Source organism: Eleutherodactylus coqui, chromosome 11 (assembly GCF_035609145.1).
Source record: "Eleutherodactylus coqui strain aEleCoq1 chromosome 11, aEleCoq1.hap1, whole genome shotgun sequence".
NCBI classification, from domain to species: Eukaryota; Metazoa; Chordata; class Amphibia; order Anura; family Eleutherodactylidae; genus Eleutherodactylus; species Eleutherodactylus coqui.
This window is the reverse complement of record NC_089847.1, coordinates 94,169,138-94,182,105: the sequence shown is the minus strand read 5'-3', so window position 1 is coordinate 94,182,105 and position 12,968 is coordinate 94,169,138. Positions and strand designations below refer to the sequence as shown.

Sequence of the window (12,968 nt, the reverse complement as noted above, 5' to 3'; positions counted from 1 at the left end):
GCCTGTCTAAACAGGCTCCACGAACGCGAATGTGCTAGTGATGACGTCAACAGCTCGTTGACTCGGGTAAATGAGGAATCGTGTAATTCGCGTTGTGTAGAAGGGCCATTACCATGGTTGCAGAACTGAGTCAAGGATGAATACTGTCATATAGGAGTAATTATAACCGCCTTCTGTCAACCTATAAAGAAGTTGGAGGACATCCAACGTAGCCATCATGGGCATTGTAAACTTCTGGCACGAGGACATGTGCTCTGGGTCTTGGGCACATTTTATTGGGTCTATGGGCCACAGATCATCACATTCAATTGTATCTGTGTTCTTCTCAGTCAGTGCCCCATAGCGTCTTCAGAGTATACCAACACCCCTTACAGTCATCCTAAACTTTAGGAAACTTGGTTGTCAACGTTTGTGGGAGTTGACAAACAGTTATTTCTAAGAAAGAGTAGAATTATAACCTCTTTGCATGTGCTCTATTAGTGCATGTAGACATCAGAGGGGTTAGGGTGTCTCAACCTCAAACAATGAAGCTTTCTTGGTGGGGTCAACACAACAGACCCAGTAAGCACCATCCAATATTTAAACATTTTCCATGTAGCAGCTGGGGGTTAAGAGGAAGCATATCCATGGCAAGAGTAGATTGCTGGGACCACTTCATTGTAAGAAAGGGATGTCTTCAATAGGACAACTCCGGGATTTATATTTACTGATGAATGTTTGACCTCAGTAATACTAAGGAAGGCAATTAAGTTTATTGCACTTGTCTTGGATCCGTTATGCAATCTTCCAGATTTTACAGAAGGCATCTTGAGCAAGGAGTGAAGAGCCTAAAGCATCTCTGACCCTCCCCATTGAGTCCGTGAAGATTATAACACCAGGTGCTACATATTGAACATTCATTATTGTATTTATAGCAGTTTAGCCAAAAGGCAAAGAGATTCCTGCTGAACAATTTCAGCCTTTTTTTTTTCTATTGACGACAACCTCTAATATTTGTCAGTTTCATGTAATTAAAGGCTGCCACACATGCAATTATCATAGGCGACATTTTACAAATTGCTTTATAATTACATAATGATAATATAGTTCAGCTTACAACATTTATTACTTTTCATAAAGGCACAAGTAGAGGGACAATCTCGTTGGGTTAACTGTATTTTTAGAATTAAGTCTATGCTGGAATTGGATTAAAAGGAGTCTTGCTGCTGTGATCCCATGCATGGGCTATGTTGTGTGACTAATGCATTCATGCTCATTGACTACTGCATAAAAAGAAGAGGGGGTGGGCGGAAACTTGGTATTCTTTTCCGTTATTTTAAAACAGGTATATTTGTAACCAACACTAGTGTTGGCCTACCAACATATGCCCACGCCGGAACAAAGGAGAAAACCAATTAGAGTCAGCGGAACTGAAGCCAACTTGGCCTACACTCTTGTAACTACTCTGTAAACTAGAAAGTCACAGACCATGTTTTCAACAATTTCCCCAAGTCCTCATTTATATCAGCGAGTATGATATTAGTCCAAGAAAAATCAAACCGCTATTGAACTCTTAAACCTGCAATTTTGGCTGCAAGTGCAATGTGGTTGGTGAAACAAATGCATCGCATCTCAGTGCATGCGATTTTCATGCTTCAATAGGAAAGTTTGGGGTTTTTTTGAACACACTCACATGAAACTCCCATGTAAATGAGTGCAATGCCATTTTATTTTATTTTTTTAAACTCGCCTATTTAATAATAGGGAGTTTTCTGTGAAATCCTAGAAAAATAGCACATGTATTTAGACCAATTTAAAAAAAAATAATTTTGTGCATCTCGCAAGACACAAAACGTGTATGAGCAAAAATTACCCATGTGAATACAGCCTAAATGCAATCTTGAATTATAGAATAGTAGCTCCTGAGTTCCAGTACAAAATCTGTAACAGACCCACCTAACCATCATGTGCCACAAAAAAAACAAAACAAAAAAAACACACAAACATGCATGCATCCAATTCAGCCTATTATCCTGCAGTGTTGATCAAGGTGGCAAAAATCCAATTTTCCTCATGTTGAGGCTTCTTTCCCACGAGAGTATATTGGTCAGCGTTTTCACGGCTAAGCGCCATCCCGACTCGCCTCCTGCCATTGATGGCTATGGACAAGGGGCAGGGAGAGAGCTTAGCCTGCATGGGGTGGGGGCCACGCTGCTAAACTCCCTCCCACCCGCTGTCATGGGCTCCCATAGGAGCCCATGTAGAGGCTAACGTATTCCGGCCCAAAAGATAGTTCCAGGACTATCTTTTGGGCCCGACATAAAAGCGCTCGGTGCTATATTGGCCTGGCTGGGCGCTTTTATTTCTCAGGAATACGGCCATGTGATCTGATGCATTGGAATCCAGTGCATCAGATCACAGCGTATATTAGCTGGCCATGAAAACGGACGGCCGATATACGCTCGTGGGAAAGAAGCCCAAGAAAGAAAAAATAAATAAATTAAAAAAAAAAAAAAAAAGAAAAAAAAGCCTTCCCACCTTTAAATCTAGCAATCAGAATAAATCCTTCGATCAACAACTTTTGCCCAGCGATTTAGTGTCATCTTAAGGCCCAATTAGACAACGATTATCGTTAAAAATTCGCTCAAAAGCAGTCTTTTGAGCGATAATCGTTCTGTCTAAATGCGCTGCCATCATGCACTGTTCGTGCACTATTCGTTCATCTCTGATTTCTAGCAAGCTAGAAATTAGCGATGAGCCTCAGTGTCACAGGCTGATTTTCTCACCAGCTGAAAGCTCCGAGAACAATAATGAGCTGTATACAGAAGACAGCACTCCAGCTGTCTTCTGTGTACCCCGCTCGAAGCACTCAGCTGTATATCAGCTGAACGCTCTGATAAGACAACAGCTGTATACAGAAGACAGAGCTCCCGCTGTGTTCTGTATACACCGGGAGCCTTCATTTACACACTAATAAGCTCCTAAGTAGCTAATAAGCTACTTTAGAGCTTATGCAAAGTGAACGCTCAAAACGGTCACTCAGCAAATTTTGAGCGATCATCTTGCCGTGTAAATGCACACAATGATTATCACTCAAAAACATTGCTTTTGAGCGAATTTTGAGCGATAGTAGTTGTGTCCAAATGGGTCTTTGTGCGGCAGAGGAACCTGCAGACCATGCATCGGCTTCTCCTTCTACGCTCCTTACAGCTACGACCCTGAAAGAGCTTTAGCGTTTTGCCTAACACCCTCCTGCCCCCATAGTCACTTCCCATAATATAAACAACTATAGAACGCGTAATATGTTGCTCTGCAGGTCTCGTTTGGGCAGGGTCCTCTACAACGCTTTCCTTTACATTCTTCTGTTTGTAGGACTGATAAAACAAGTCATCTGAGGAAATGAAACACCCGACACGGACAGCATGGATCAAGGCTGGAGGCAATTTTACCAGTTGTGTAAACAGGACAGAATATACTATATTCTTAGTAGCATTAAAACTACAACAGATCTAGTCCAGGTAGTTCACAGACAACACTCTGTGCAAAAGAAGATGTCATTTCAAGTCCACAAAAACAACAAAACTTTTCAAGTGTGGATATAATTTTGTTGAATTTAGGATGAAAGACTTCAAGAGGATTACAGAAGAGAAACAAGAGCGCTTTGTATTAAAAAAAAACAAAAAACCACGACAGTAGATGACATATGCATGGGCCAACTACAGCCTCAAATGTGTATCACTACACTACTTCTACCATCATCATGCTACATTGCTAAGCAAATGTCTGAGCAGCTGGGGGAGGTTTCCCTAAGACAGTGAACATGCTGTAGCATGTGTGCATTGGAGTTATGTAAAAAGGAAAAAAATGCAGCTATGTCTCCATATACACGCATTGTCAAAAAAAAATGCACACAAGCCCCTAGAAGGAGTTGTCAGAATAGAGTGGAACTTTGTGTGATTGTAACATTGATATAATTAAGAGATTATAATATCAGAGGATAATAGGATAATTGATGCAGAAAAGTGAATACTAGAAGGGAGCCTCTAGTACCCTGTTGTACCTCCTCTAGCTTGGATACAAGATGTGATACAGGCGAGCATGGTGGCTCTAGTACTCTGTTGTACCTCCTCTAGCTTGGATACAAGATGTGATACGGGTGGGCATGGAGGCTCTAGTACCCTGTTGTACCACCTCTAGCTTGGATACAAGATGTAATATGTGTGGGCATGGAGGCATACAGATGCCCCATGGTATCCTGCATTACTTCGGTCCACATTTATTGAAACTAAACCTATAGATCGTGCAGACTTTTAAACTGTCGAAGCTGGCGTCCCAGATTGTCCCATACATGTTCTATTGGCGATACTAGTGACCAAACAGCCACGGAAGTGTGAGTGTTGTGGAGGCATTCTTGTGACATCCTTGCGGTGATTAGCTGAACATCATCCTGCTGGAAAATGCCTCTTGGAAGCCGCCATGAGAAGCAACACACGTGGCTGCAGGATTTCCTGAACATAGTGCTGAGCCGTCATTGTCCCTCATACCACTACTAGAGGTGACCAACTGTGTATGCGATGACCCTCCAGACTATCACACCAGCAGTGTGCCGCTCCACAGTAAAGGCAGGTTTGAGGCGTTCACCCTGTGGCCTCGGCACACAAACACGGCCATCATTAGCACCCAAACTAAACCTGGACTAATCCCGAAGACAACCCGGTTACACTCCATAGCAGTCCAGTTGGGTTGTTCACTACACTAATGGAAATAGAGAGGATGGTGGGTGGGTGTCAAAGGCTGCACACGTAATGAGTGCCGTGAGACCAAATGTCCTTCAGCCAATCACTTGGAAATTGTTGCAACAGACTCAGGGACCTGTAATGATGGTGGTCGGTTGGAGCCGTTTGTGCTTGTTGGATGATCAGACAATTCTCTCTACTAGTTGTCTGTTGAGGGCATCCTGAGCCCAGTCACCTTGTGTGCCTTCACACATTTACTGGTCCCAACAGCCCCAAACAGTTGGGTCAGAACGGTCCAGGTGGGGAAAAATTACTTGATGCGACCATCCAGCTTCTCACATTCCAATAATGCACAGTTGGGCACCCTCTCAAAACTCTTAACTGGGTCAATTGCATCGCAGAGGCATCTAGTGGTCAACAAACTCTAAACAGAAAAAGAGGTCCACCACACACAAGTAGCCTCTGAGAGCCTTTGTATAGGCCAAGGATGGAAGCACTTTTAGGACCTTAGGTGGCAAGACTGTTCATCCAAGCACACCACAACTGATTTGCATATCTGCCAGAGATGTAACTCCATGCCGAGTTTTTCGGCATAACCTCCATTAAGTTGAACATAAAGAAGTCAAAAAAGGAGGAGGGGGAAAGAAGTCAAAAAAGGAGGAGGGGAAAAAAAAAAAAGTGTAATACTTTTACAGTCTTAGGGTGGATTCAGAAGACCGTATATCAGCTGGGTTTTCACGCCGAGCCGATCTACGGTGTCCTTGTCTGCAGGGGGTAAGGGGGGGGGGGAGGAGAATGGAAGAGCCAGGAGCAGGAACTGAACTTCCGCTCCTTCCACGCCACTATTTGCAATGGGAGGGGCAGGACAGGGGCGAAGCTAAGTGCCAGGACTTAGCTCCGCCCCCATCTCACCCCCTTCTATTGCAAATAGTGGCAAGGGGCGGGAGCTCAGTTCCTGCTCCTGGCTCTTCCATCCTCCCCCCCCCCCCCACCTGCAGACAAGGACACCGTATATTGGCGCGGCGTTAAAACCACCCTTACATGGGCTATATAGTGTTGGATCTTCTGTTCTGTCATTAAGAAAATTCTATGATAATGAAAAGGATCATGGCCCTCAGTAAAGACCGAATCCTGAAGTGGATACAAATAATATGATAATTTATGTATCCAAACTTGTTCAGTCATTCAACAACCACACCAATAAGAACCTCCTGGATCTACCCATAATCATATCTTTCATCACAACTGAAAACTGCGCAGACATGTCTATTACAAATGTATGGTCACCTTAATATTCACATGGAAAAGTCGAAGCACTCTAGACCTCTGTGTATTCATGTCCACAAACACTACAAACCTGGCTACGATATGTTGTCTGTAAAGAACATATCATAAGACAGAAGTATGTCTTTAATATACAGAGTACATCAAGGCTGTTTCAAGGCATTTGCCCCTCATCAGTGCAGAGCAGATAACCGGTTGCCTTGGTGAGAGGCCCCTTTAACATTGGTCATCATCAAGTGAGTCTTCTAATGGCCACGCAATGCTCCGAGAAAAAAAAAGTATGCCATCCCATTCACAGAGCAGTGGGCACAAAGCCTGGAGGAAAGGAGTGAGGAGAGGCGAATCATTTTTTATGTTCTGGTCTGAATTCAGGGACTATACTCATAGTTACAATGTGTAAGGCAGAACACGAACACACACACCTTATTATCCAGCAATATTGATCCAGAGGAAGGCAAAAAAATAAAACACACACGAGGTAGATGTCAATTCTCCTCATTTTAGGGGGGGGGGGGGGGGGAATCCTTCCCAACTCCAATGTGGCACTCAGAATAATTCCTGATTCCTTGATCCTTCTGAAGTAATCAATGACTGTAACATGCAATAATGTAATGCTCAAAAAAGACGTCCATGCCCCTTTTGTACTCTTATCAAGTTTGCCAGCACCACATCCTCAGGCAGAGAGATTCTTAGTCTCACTGCTCTTACAGTAAAGAATCCCCTTCTATGTCTGTGTAGAAACTTTCTTTTCTCTAGATGTAGGGGATACCCCCCTTGTCAGGCAAGGTTTTACATCTGTGTCAGAACTTCTGGTTCTAGAGGTTCCATCATGGATGTGGCTTAAAATACCAAAAGGAAAAGCTTCATGCAGTGCTTTTTCTTCCGTCCAAAGGCAATTGAGCTGGGCGGAAAGCTGGCGCACTGCATTGTAGTCAGTGGGGTTCACCTGGCGGTGTTGGGTTCTGTCCAGAGGTGGAACGATTCGGCCTCGAGAACTACCCTTTCCTTCTGTGAAACAACCATTAGTCCACTTTCTCACGTGGTGGAATCACTGCGAGTATGCCACAAAGGAATACCCGCCACAATTCTCCAAGAATTCCGTGTTGGTAAAATCCGTACCCAAGTTATTTAGTTTTGGCCGCATTTTCACTTGCAGAGCAACTGCGGAATTCAACTCTTGTATTTCAAGGGATGAACTCTGCAGTGCGATTCCGCTTGTTGTGGAATCAGAATCCGCAGCGTTTTATAAAAGTGTCATCTCTAATAACTTACTATGCGGTAGGGCAGTGTTCCCCAACTCCAGTCCTCAGGGACCGCCAACAGGTCAGGTTTTCCTCAGTGTTGCACAGGTGATGTAATTATTGTCGGTGCCTCAGACATTGCCACAGGGGTTCTTACCATAGGCTATCCTGAAAACATGACCTGTTGGTGGGCCCTGAGGACTGGAGTTGGGGACCCTTGCGGTAGGGTATCTGGCCATTGACCAGAGGGGACCAAGAATATGGTTTCCGCTACAACAGGGTAAAGCTCTGCTATTCCCTTGTGCTTACACATTAGTGATCAGACAGGATATTATATACAGGGCAGATAATAAATTCAATGTTTATGAAGTTACACCTAGTTAATCTTCTCCAGGTGTCAATAAGATCACAATTACGGGAATGGTTATATCTCAAGTATCACGTCTTCCTACTCCCGATTACTACAGGTCTATACATATAAAGTGGCATCCGGAAATCAACAAGAAGGTGACAAGTACATACACTCCCTTATCGCTCCACCCTTCCATGCACCTCCTTATTACACACAGGTGGCAGAGTACACACCTGTCGCTGCCCAGACAAAAGACAACCACAAGTCACTAGCAATAAAGTCTGCCCATCCTACAGGAATGTGCCCTTCGCTTTGTTGTGTAGGTGTAACGGGCACGAGCCTCGCCATTCATATGGGAAACAGGGCTTGCCAAGTTTGTCCTCCACCCATCCAGTGTCACCCAATATCTACACAGTAAGGCAAGTCATAATGCAGATGGTCGATGTTCCTCTGATTCAACCAAAAAGTTCTCTGCTGTAAACCAAGATGAACTTCAGACCGATACAGAAAGATGAAGAAGGGTGGTTGTCCTCCAGAACTTTAGGCACATTTGAAGGAAAACGTGATAATTCAGTCCTGACAATGGAGGACATACTTGTGTTTTGTGCTTTCAAAGTTGACATCAAAGCAACACTTTTTTGATAAGGTCCCCCCAGGAGTTGAGTTAGCTTTCACATACAGGCGGTGGACAAAAATATGGAAACACCATACGAAATGCATGGGATTTTAATCATTAGCACTGAGCTGCCCTTTTGACCCCTGCTTGGCTGAGAGCTTTCCCGCCAAATTTGTGTTGACTTCACCTCTTGTCCTGCTCTGGGGGGTTTTGGGAGCCAGCTGGTAACAGCAGCTCAGTGGCTCAAACCCCTGACCAATGCAATTTTTTTGCTCAGGCAGCATCTGTGTCACATTACCTCCACTTAAATTACATGGGATTATAAATCATATTTTAATAAAACATATAGAGACTGATTTTAAGGCATTCATTTCATACAGCGTTTCCATATTTTTGTCCACCCCCTATGCATGGACGATCTGTACATCGAGGACTAGAAAAAACAATAACTGTCTCATACTTTTTACAACCAAAGACACATCTGCACAGGTAACTTGAGACCGTCAACTGAAATACACACCGATTGCATCATACCGTATGCAGCCCAGAGACTGCCATCTGTGCCAATGAGTGCCATCGTCAGTGTGAATACACAGGGGCACATGATGCAGGGGGTTGTATAGGAGGATTAGGGCTCTTTTGCACCTGTGCTATTCTTTGTATTGTTTGGCTCCACCATAGGAGCTTGACAGCCAACGGAAGTGCCGAATCACAGCCCATGAGGCTATACACATGGATTTTTTTCTTCTTCATACGGACCCATAGTCCACATGTAAAGAACTCACAGCATGTCCTGTTCCTGTCCATTTCACAGACGAGAAATAGGACATGCCAGTGCAGGTGAATGTGCACGGGTCCGAGTCTCTAGGGTGCAACTCACAGTTTTGGCTACTGTGCACCTAGCCTTACCAGAAGGTCAAATCAGTGACTGACATCTGGAACTTCCAACCAACATCCAGATCTAAGAGAACCTAGTACTTAGAGGCGCTCTTACTTTGAAGCTTCCATAACTACTACCATTAGGTCAGGCTCACACATGCGCTGGAACTTCCATTTGGAACTTCTGTCGCATAATCGGCACTAAATACTGGAACAAACAGTGTTACATGCAGCTGAGCGGAAACCGAACCCATGGGGTCTATTCGGCGATGTTCGGTTCCGTCATAAGATTAATCCATTCAGCCAGGGGATTCGCCTTCCCCGCTGAGAGCAAGAAAACGGAACCCCCGCCACAGAGGTCAAAGCAGCCAGACTCACACGAGCGTACTTGAATTGCGACGTACTGCGTATTATATGCATGTGTACATCACAGCAATTCAGATATTGATTTTCGCTGTTCCCCTCACACTAGCGTATATTCGCTGCATATAAAACGTGTGTAAAAAGAAAATGCAGCATGTTCTATTTTCCAACATATTACGTACGATAGAGCCCCATTGTTCTCTACAGGTGCATAGAAAATGCTGTACATGTGCAATTACATTGCGTGCGGTGTTTCTACGCAACATTGCTGAGCAACAGAGAAGTTAACCCTTTGCAGTCCAATATTGTAATTAGGGTTTCCTAGGGCAGCTTTGTATTTCTGCCATTATACAATGGCGCAGTCTGCTGGCTAGAGCCAGTACTGCGGTATGGGACATGCTGGAGAGGCCCCCCGACAACCAAGCAGACAGTAATATAAAGTAAGAATACCCTGACGGACATCTTCCGACATCGGAAGCTGTACAGCCTTTAATCAGAAGGTCTTCAGACGTCAGATAGTGGATGGGAAAGGGTTAAAAAAAATAAAATATGAAAGCAGGAAGCGGTCATGCACAGGGCAAAAAGCGCTGTAATACGTGGCGAATATACAGGTACCGTAGTTTGCATGTATTTACGCAAGCTATTGATTTCATTGGACTTATACAATGCATAATGCGCACTAACAAGACACGCTACGTATTTTTTCCACACGTGGATTAAAAAATATATATACACTTGTGACCAAACCCACTGAAATCAATGGGTTCTATTTACGGAGTATTACACACACAATTTATGCATATGTAATACGCAGCACAAATACCCTTGTGTGAACGAGTCTACAGTAAGACTATCAGTCAGCAGCACCCTTACAGAATCAAGGCCGTACAGTGCTGATATCCAATAACGTAACGTATAGCAGCATTCACACTCTACTATAGAACATCTAATTATACATTCCATTGGCAAATACTCTGTAATTAACCCATCCGATAAAATAAGTTCTGTTCATTAAAGCCAGTTCAAAGTTCTGAGCATTCGAGCACTTTCTTACCATGCCAAGTGGCTTTAATGAGGCAAGCTCTGACATACAAGAGAAGGAAGGAATGCCATAAAAATTCCCAACAGGACAAGGATCAACATCGAGAAAAGTCATGACATCGTATTGTTATTAGGATTCCCAGGATGGTATATGTGGGGAATATGTAATTATGGGATGAAGTGATTAATTGACATACATTGTCCACATACTGCCCAGTGAGTAATGGGTCAGCATTATACGGGACACCCTAAAATTCCACACAGACAGGGAAATCAGTTAAAGCTTCATGTTAGACACTAGGGGGCATCCTCTTTTGTATTGAAGAGCACGCCCCCTAAAAGAGGGGGGGGGGGGGGGAACAAAACACAAAAAGCAAAAAAGTACCTAGAAGTTCTGAAGTCCTCATCTGTACACATAGTTGAAGTTTCTAATTGGTCATGTTAGCGCTATACCTATTGTAAAGTTTTCATACTTGCTTTCCTAGACTCCTGAATGGTGATTCTGTTTCTGCATCGAATGGGATGCTGTTCAGAGTTTTAGGTCTACTTGCATAGTTTCCGAGAAAGCTGGGTGACTACCATTGTTGCCACCATTACAGATCCCACAAGGGTTGTGACCCAACTCTACCAAGGGAAAATCTGCCCAGCTATATAGCGTTATAGGATCTATGGACTAAGTGGATACATTTACCATTCAGGTCTCAAGGAAAGTTGGACAACAACCAACCCCTGGTGACAGTACCGAGTATTACCCAACTTTCCAAGGGACAGGTCTAACTAAAATAAAGCCCAATAAGCATATGGACAAATGCAAAGTAAGCTTTTCCCAGGCAAGTTAATGCTCAGGTGTTCTGGCTTTCTTTTTCGCTTCAGTCTAGTAAGGAGTGGTGCGGCAACTATGGTCACATCTAGGATAGCCAGAGGCAGTCAACATAACCCTATGCATGCCAGTACCTGCAAGACCTGAACATTCAGTCCATCGCCAATGGCCAAGAAGGTCCCACAGATACTAGAATACGCCATCATTACAGCTCTTACACATGGAATTTGCTTACCTCCATAGGTGGAGTTGCTCCTCGATGCGCTTGGCTTTTGCATCATCCGTACCCGAACTTGTTCCTGAACTCGAGCGTTGCGCAGCTCCATGTTCTCATCACGCAGTCTCCGGTCCAGTTGCGAGTCCGTTGGCAGTGCCAGGGAGGTGATATCGGAGTTTGGCTGCAGGGCCGACATAAGGAAGTGACTGTCCTGCATTTTCAAGCTTTGAGGGTGGAAGTGCAATCTCCCACAATACAATCCTGGCTATTCTCAGCGTCTGGCTCACCTGGCGGACTCCACCTGTACGCTATACCTGCTGCTTTCCTCCACTTATGACTGTTTCCTATATAATCTAAGCTTTATAGACTGTTCCTGCCAGTCACTGGCCTCTTCTCTCAGCCTGTCTCTGCTTCCATGCCCCACCCTGCCATTACCTCAGCACTCCTACCTGTCCCTGCTTTCCGCTCTACTCCGCCCTGTGACCTAATACACTTCTGCTGTCACTCTGTCCCTGCTGGGCTACAATATCCCTTTGTCCCCTGATTATTAGCAGTGTCTGTAATATGTTCTGCAGATCGCTCACACCTGATCCAGCACCTTGTAAATTCTCCGACCCCTACAAGTCCTGCAAACTGTTCCCTCTCTGCCTTTCCACTCTGCCGGTCTCACACCTCAGTGTATGCAGGAATGTAACAGCCCCCTCTGTGTCAGCAAGGAATCTTCCTCCCCTTCCCAACCCCTTTTACTGAAAAGCACTATGCACATCCTTATCAGCGAGGCCCTGCGAACATCATGTGTGCTGTCTATGTTGTAGACATTCTTCGAAGCTAGTTTTTTTTTCTTTACTTAACCCCTTAAAGACCAAAATGCACCTTTTTACTGGGCTCACTAATGGGCTTTTAACCTGCACACACACCTTGGCTTAGCTGACTATTGACAGCCAGGCTCCTGCTCTAACAGACAGTAGCAGAGAAACCTCAGATCCTGGCAGTGTAACCCTTTACATGCAGCAACTGAAGCATGTAAGCAGATGAACTTTGAAGTGCGATTGCAGGGTAATAATGGGTTCCCACTGAAGACGGATGTCTGCCGCTTAACTCAGCCTATTTGGCCCCACCTACTGGCAGAGTCTACCAGGCTGCTGTTATGAGCTTAGTAGAATGCACTACATAAGTAATGCAGTGTACTAGCGATCGCACAATCGCATCACAAAGTCCCCTTGAGGGATTAAAAAATAGCATTAAAAAAGTTCAATAAAATGCAATTTAAGGAAAAATACACATTTTTTTTGCAAAAAAAACCAACTTCTTTAGGGCTTATTCAGACGACCGTATATCGGCTGCGTATTCACGCCGGCTGATATACGGCGTCCCTCTCTGCAGGGGGAGGAGGCTGGAAGAGCTGGGAGCAGTGCTCTGAGCTCCCGCCCCTCTGCACTA

General features: G+C 44.4%; 1 protein-coding gene across 3 annotated transcripts in view; it reads right to left on the bottom strand.

Moving 5' to 3' along the window:
• PKP3 (plakophilin 3) overlaps positions 1 to 12,968 on the bottom strand; it is a 55,600-nt gene that overhangs the window by 27,439 nt on the left and 15,193 nt on the right. Inside the window, exon 2 of one of the 3 annotated variants that reach the window (XM_066583067.1) lies at positions 11,547 to 11,709. In XM_066583067.1, coding sequence (XP_066439164.1) covers positions 11,547 to 11,709 — 163 coding nt within the window. Of the gene's footprint in view, positions 1 to 11,546; positions 12,220 to 12,968 lie in introns of those variants that run through there. The other 2 variants (XM_066583068.1, XM_066583066.1) reach the window with 2 other exon arrangements.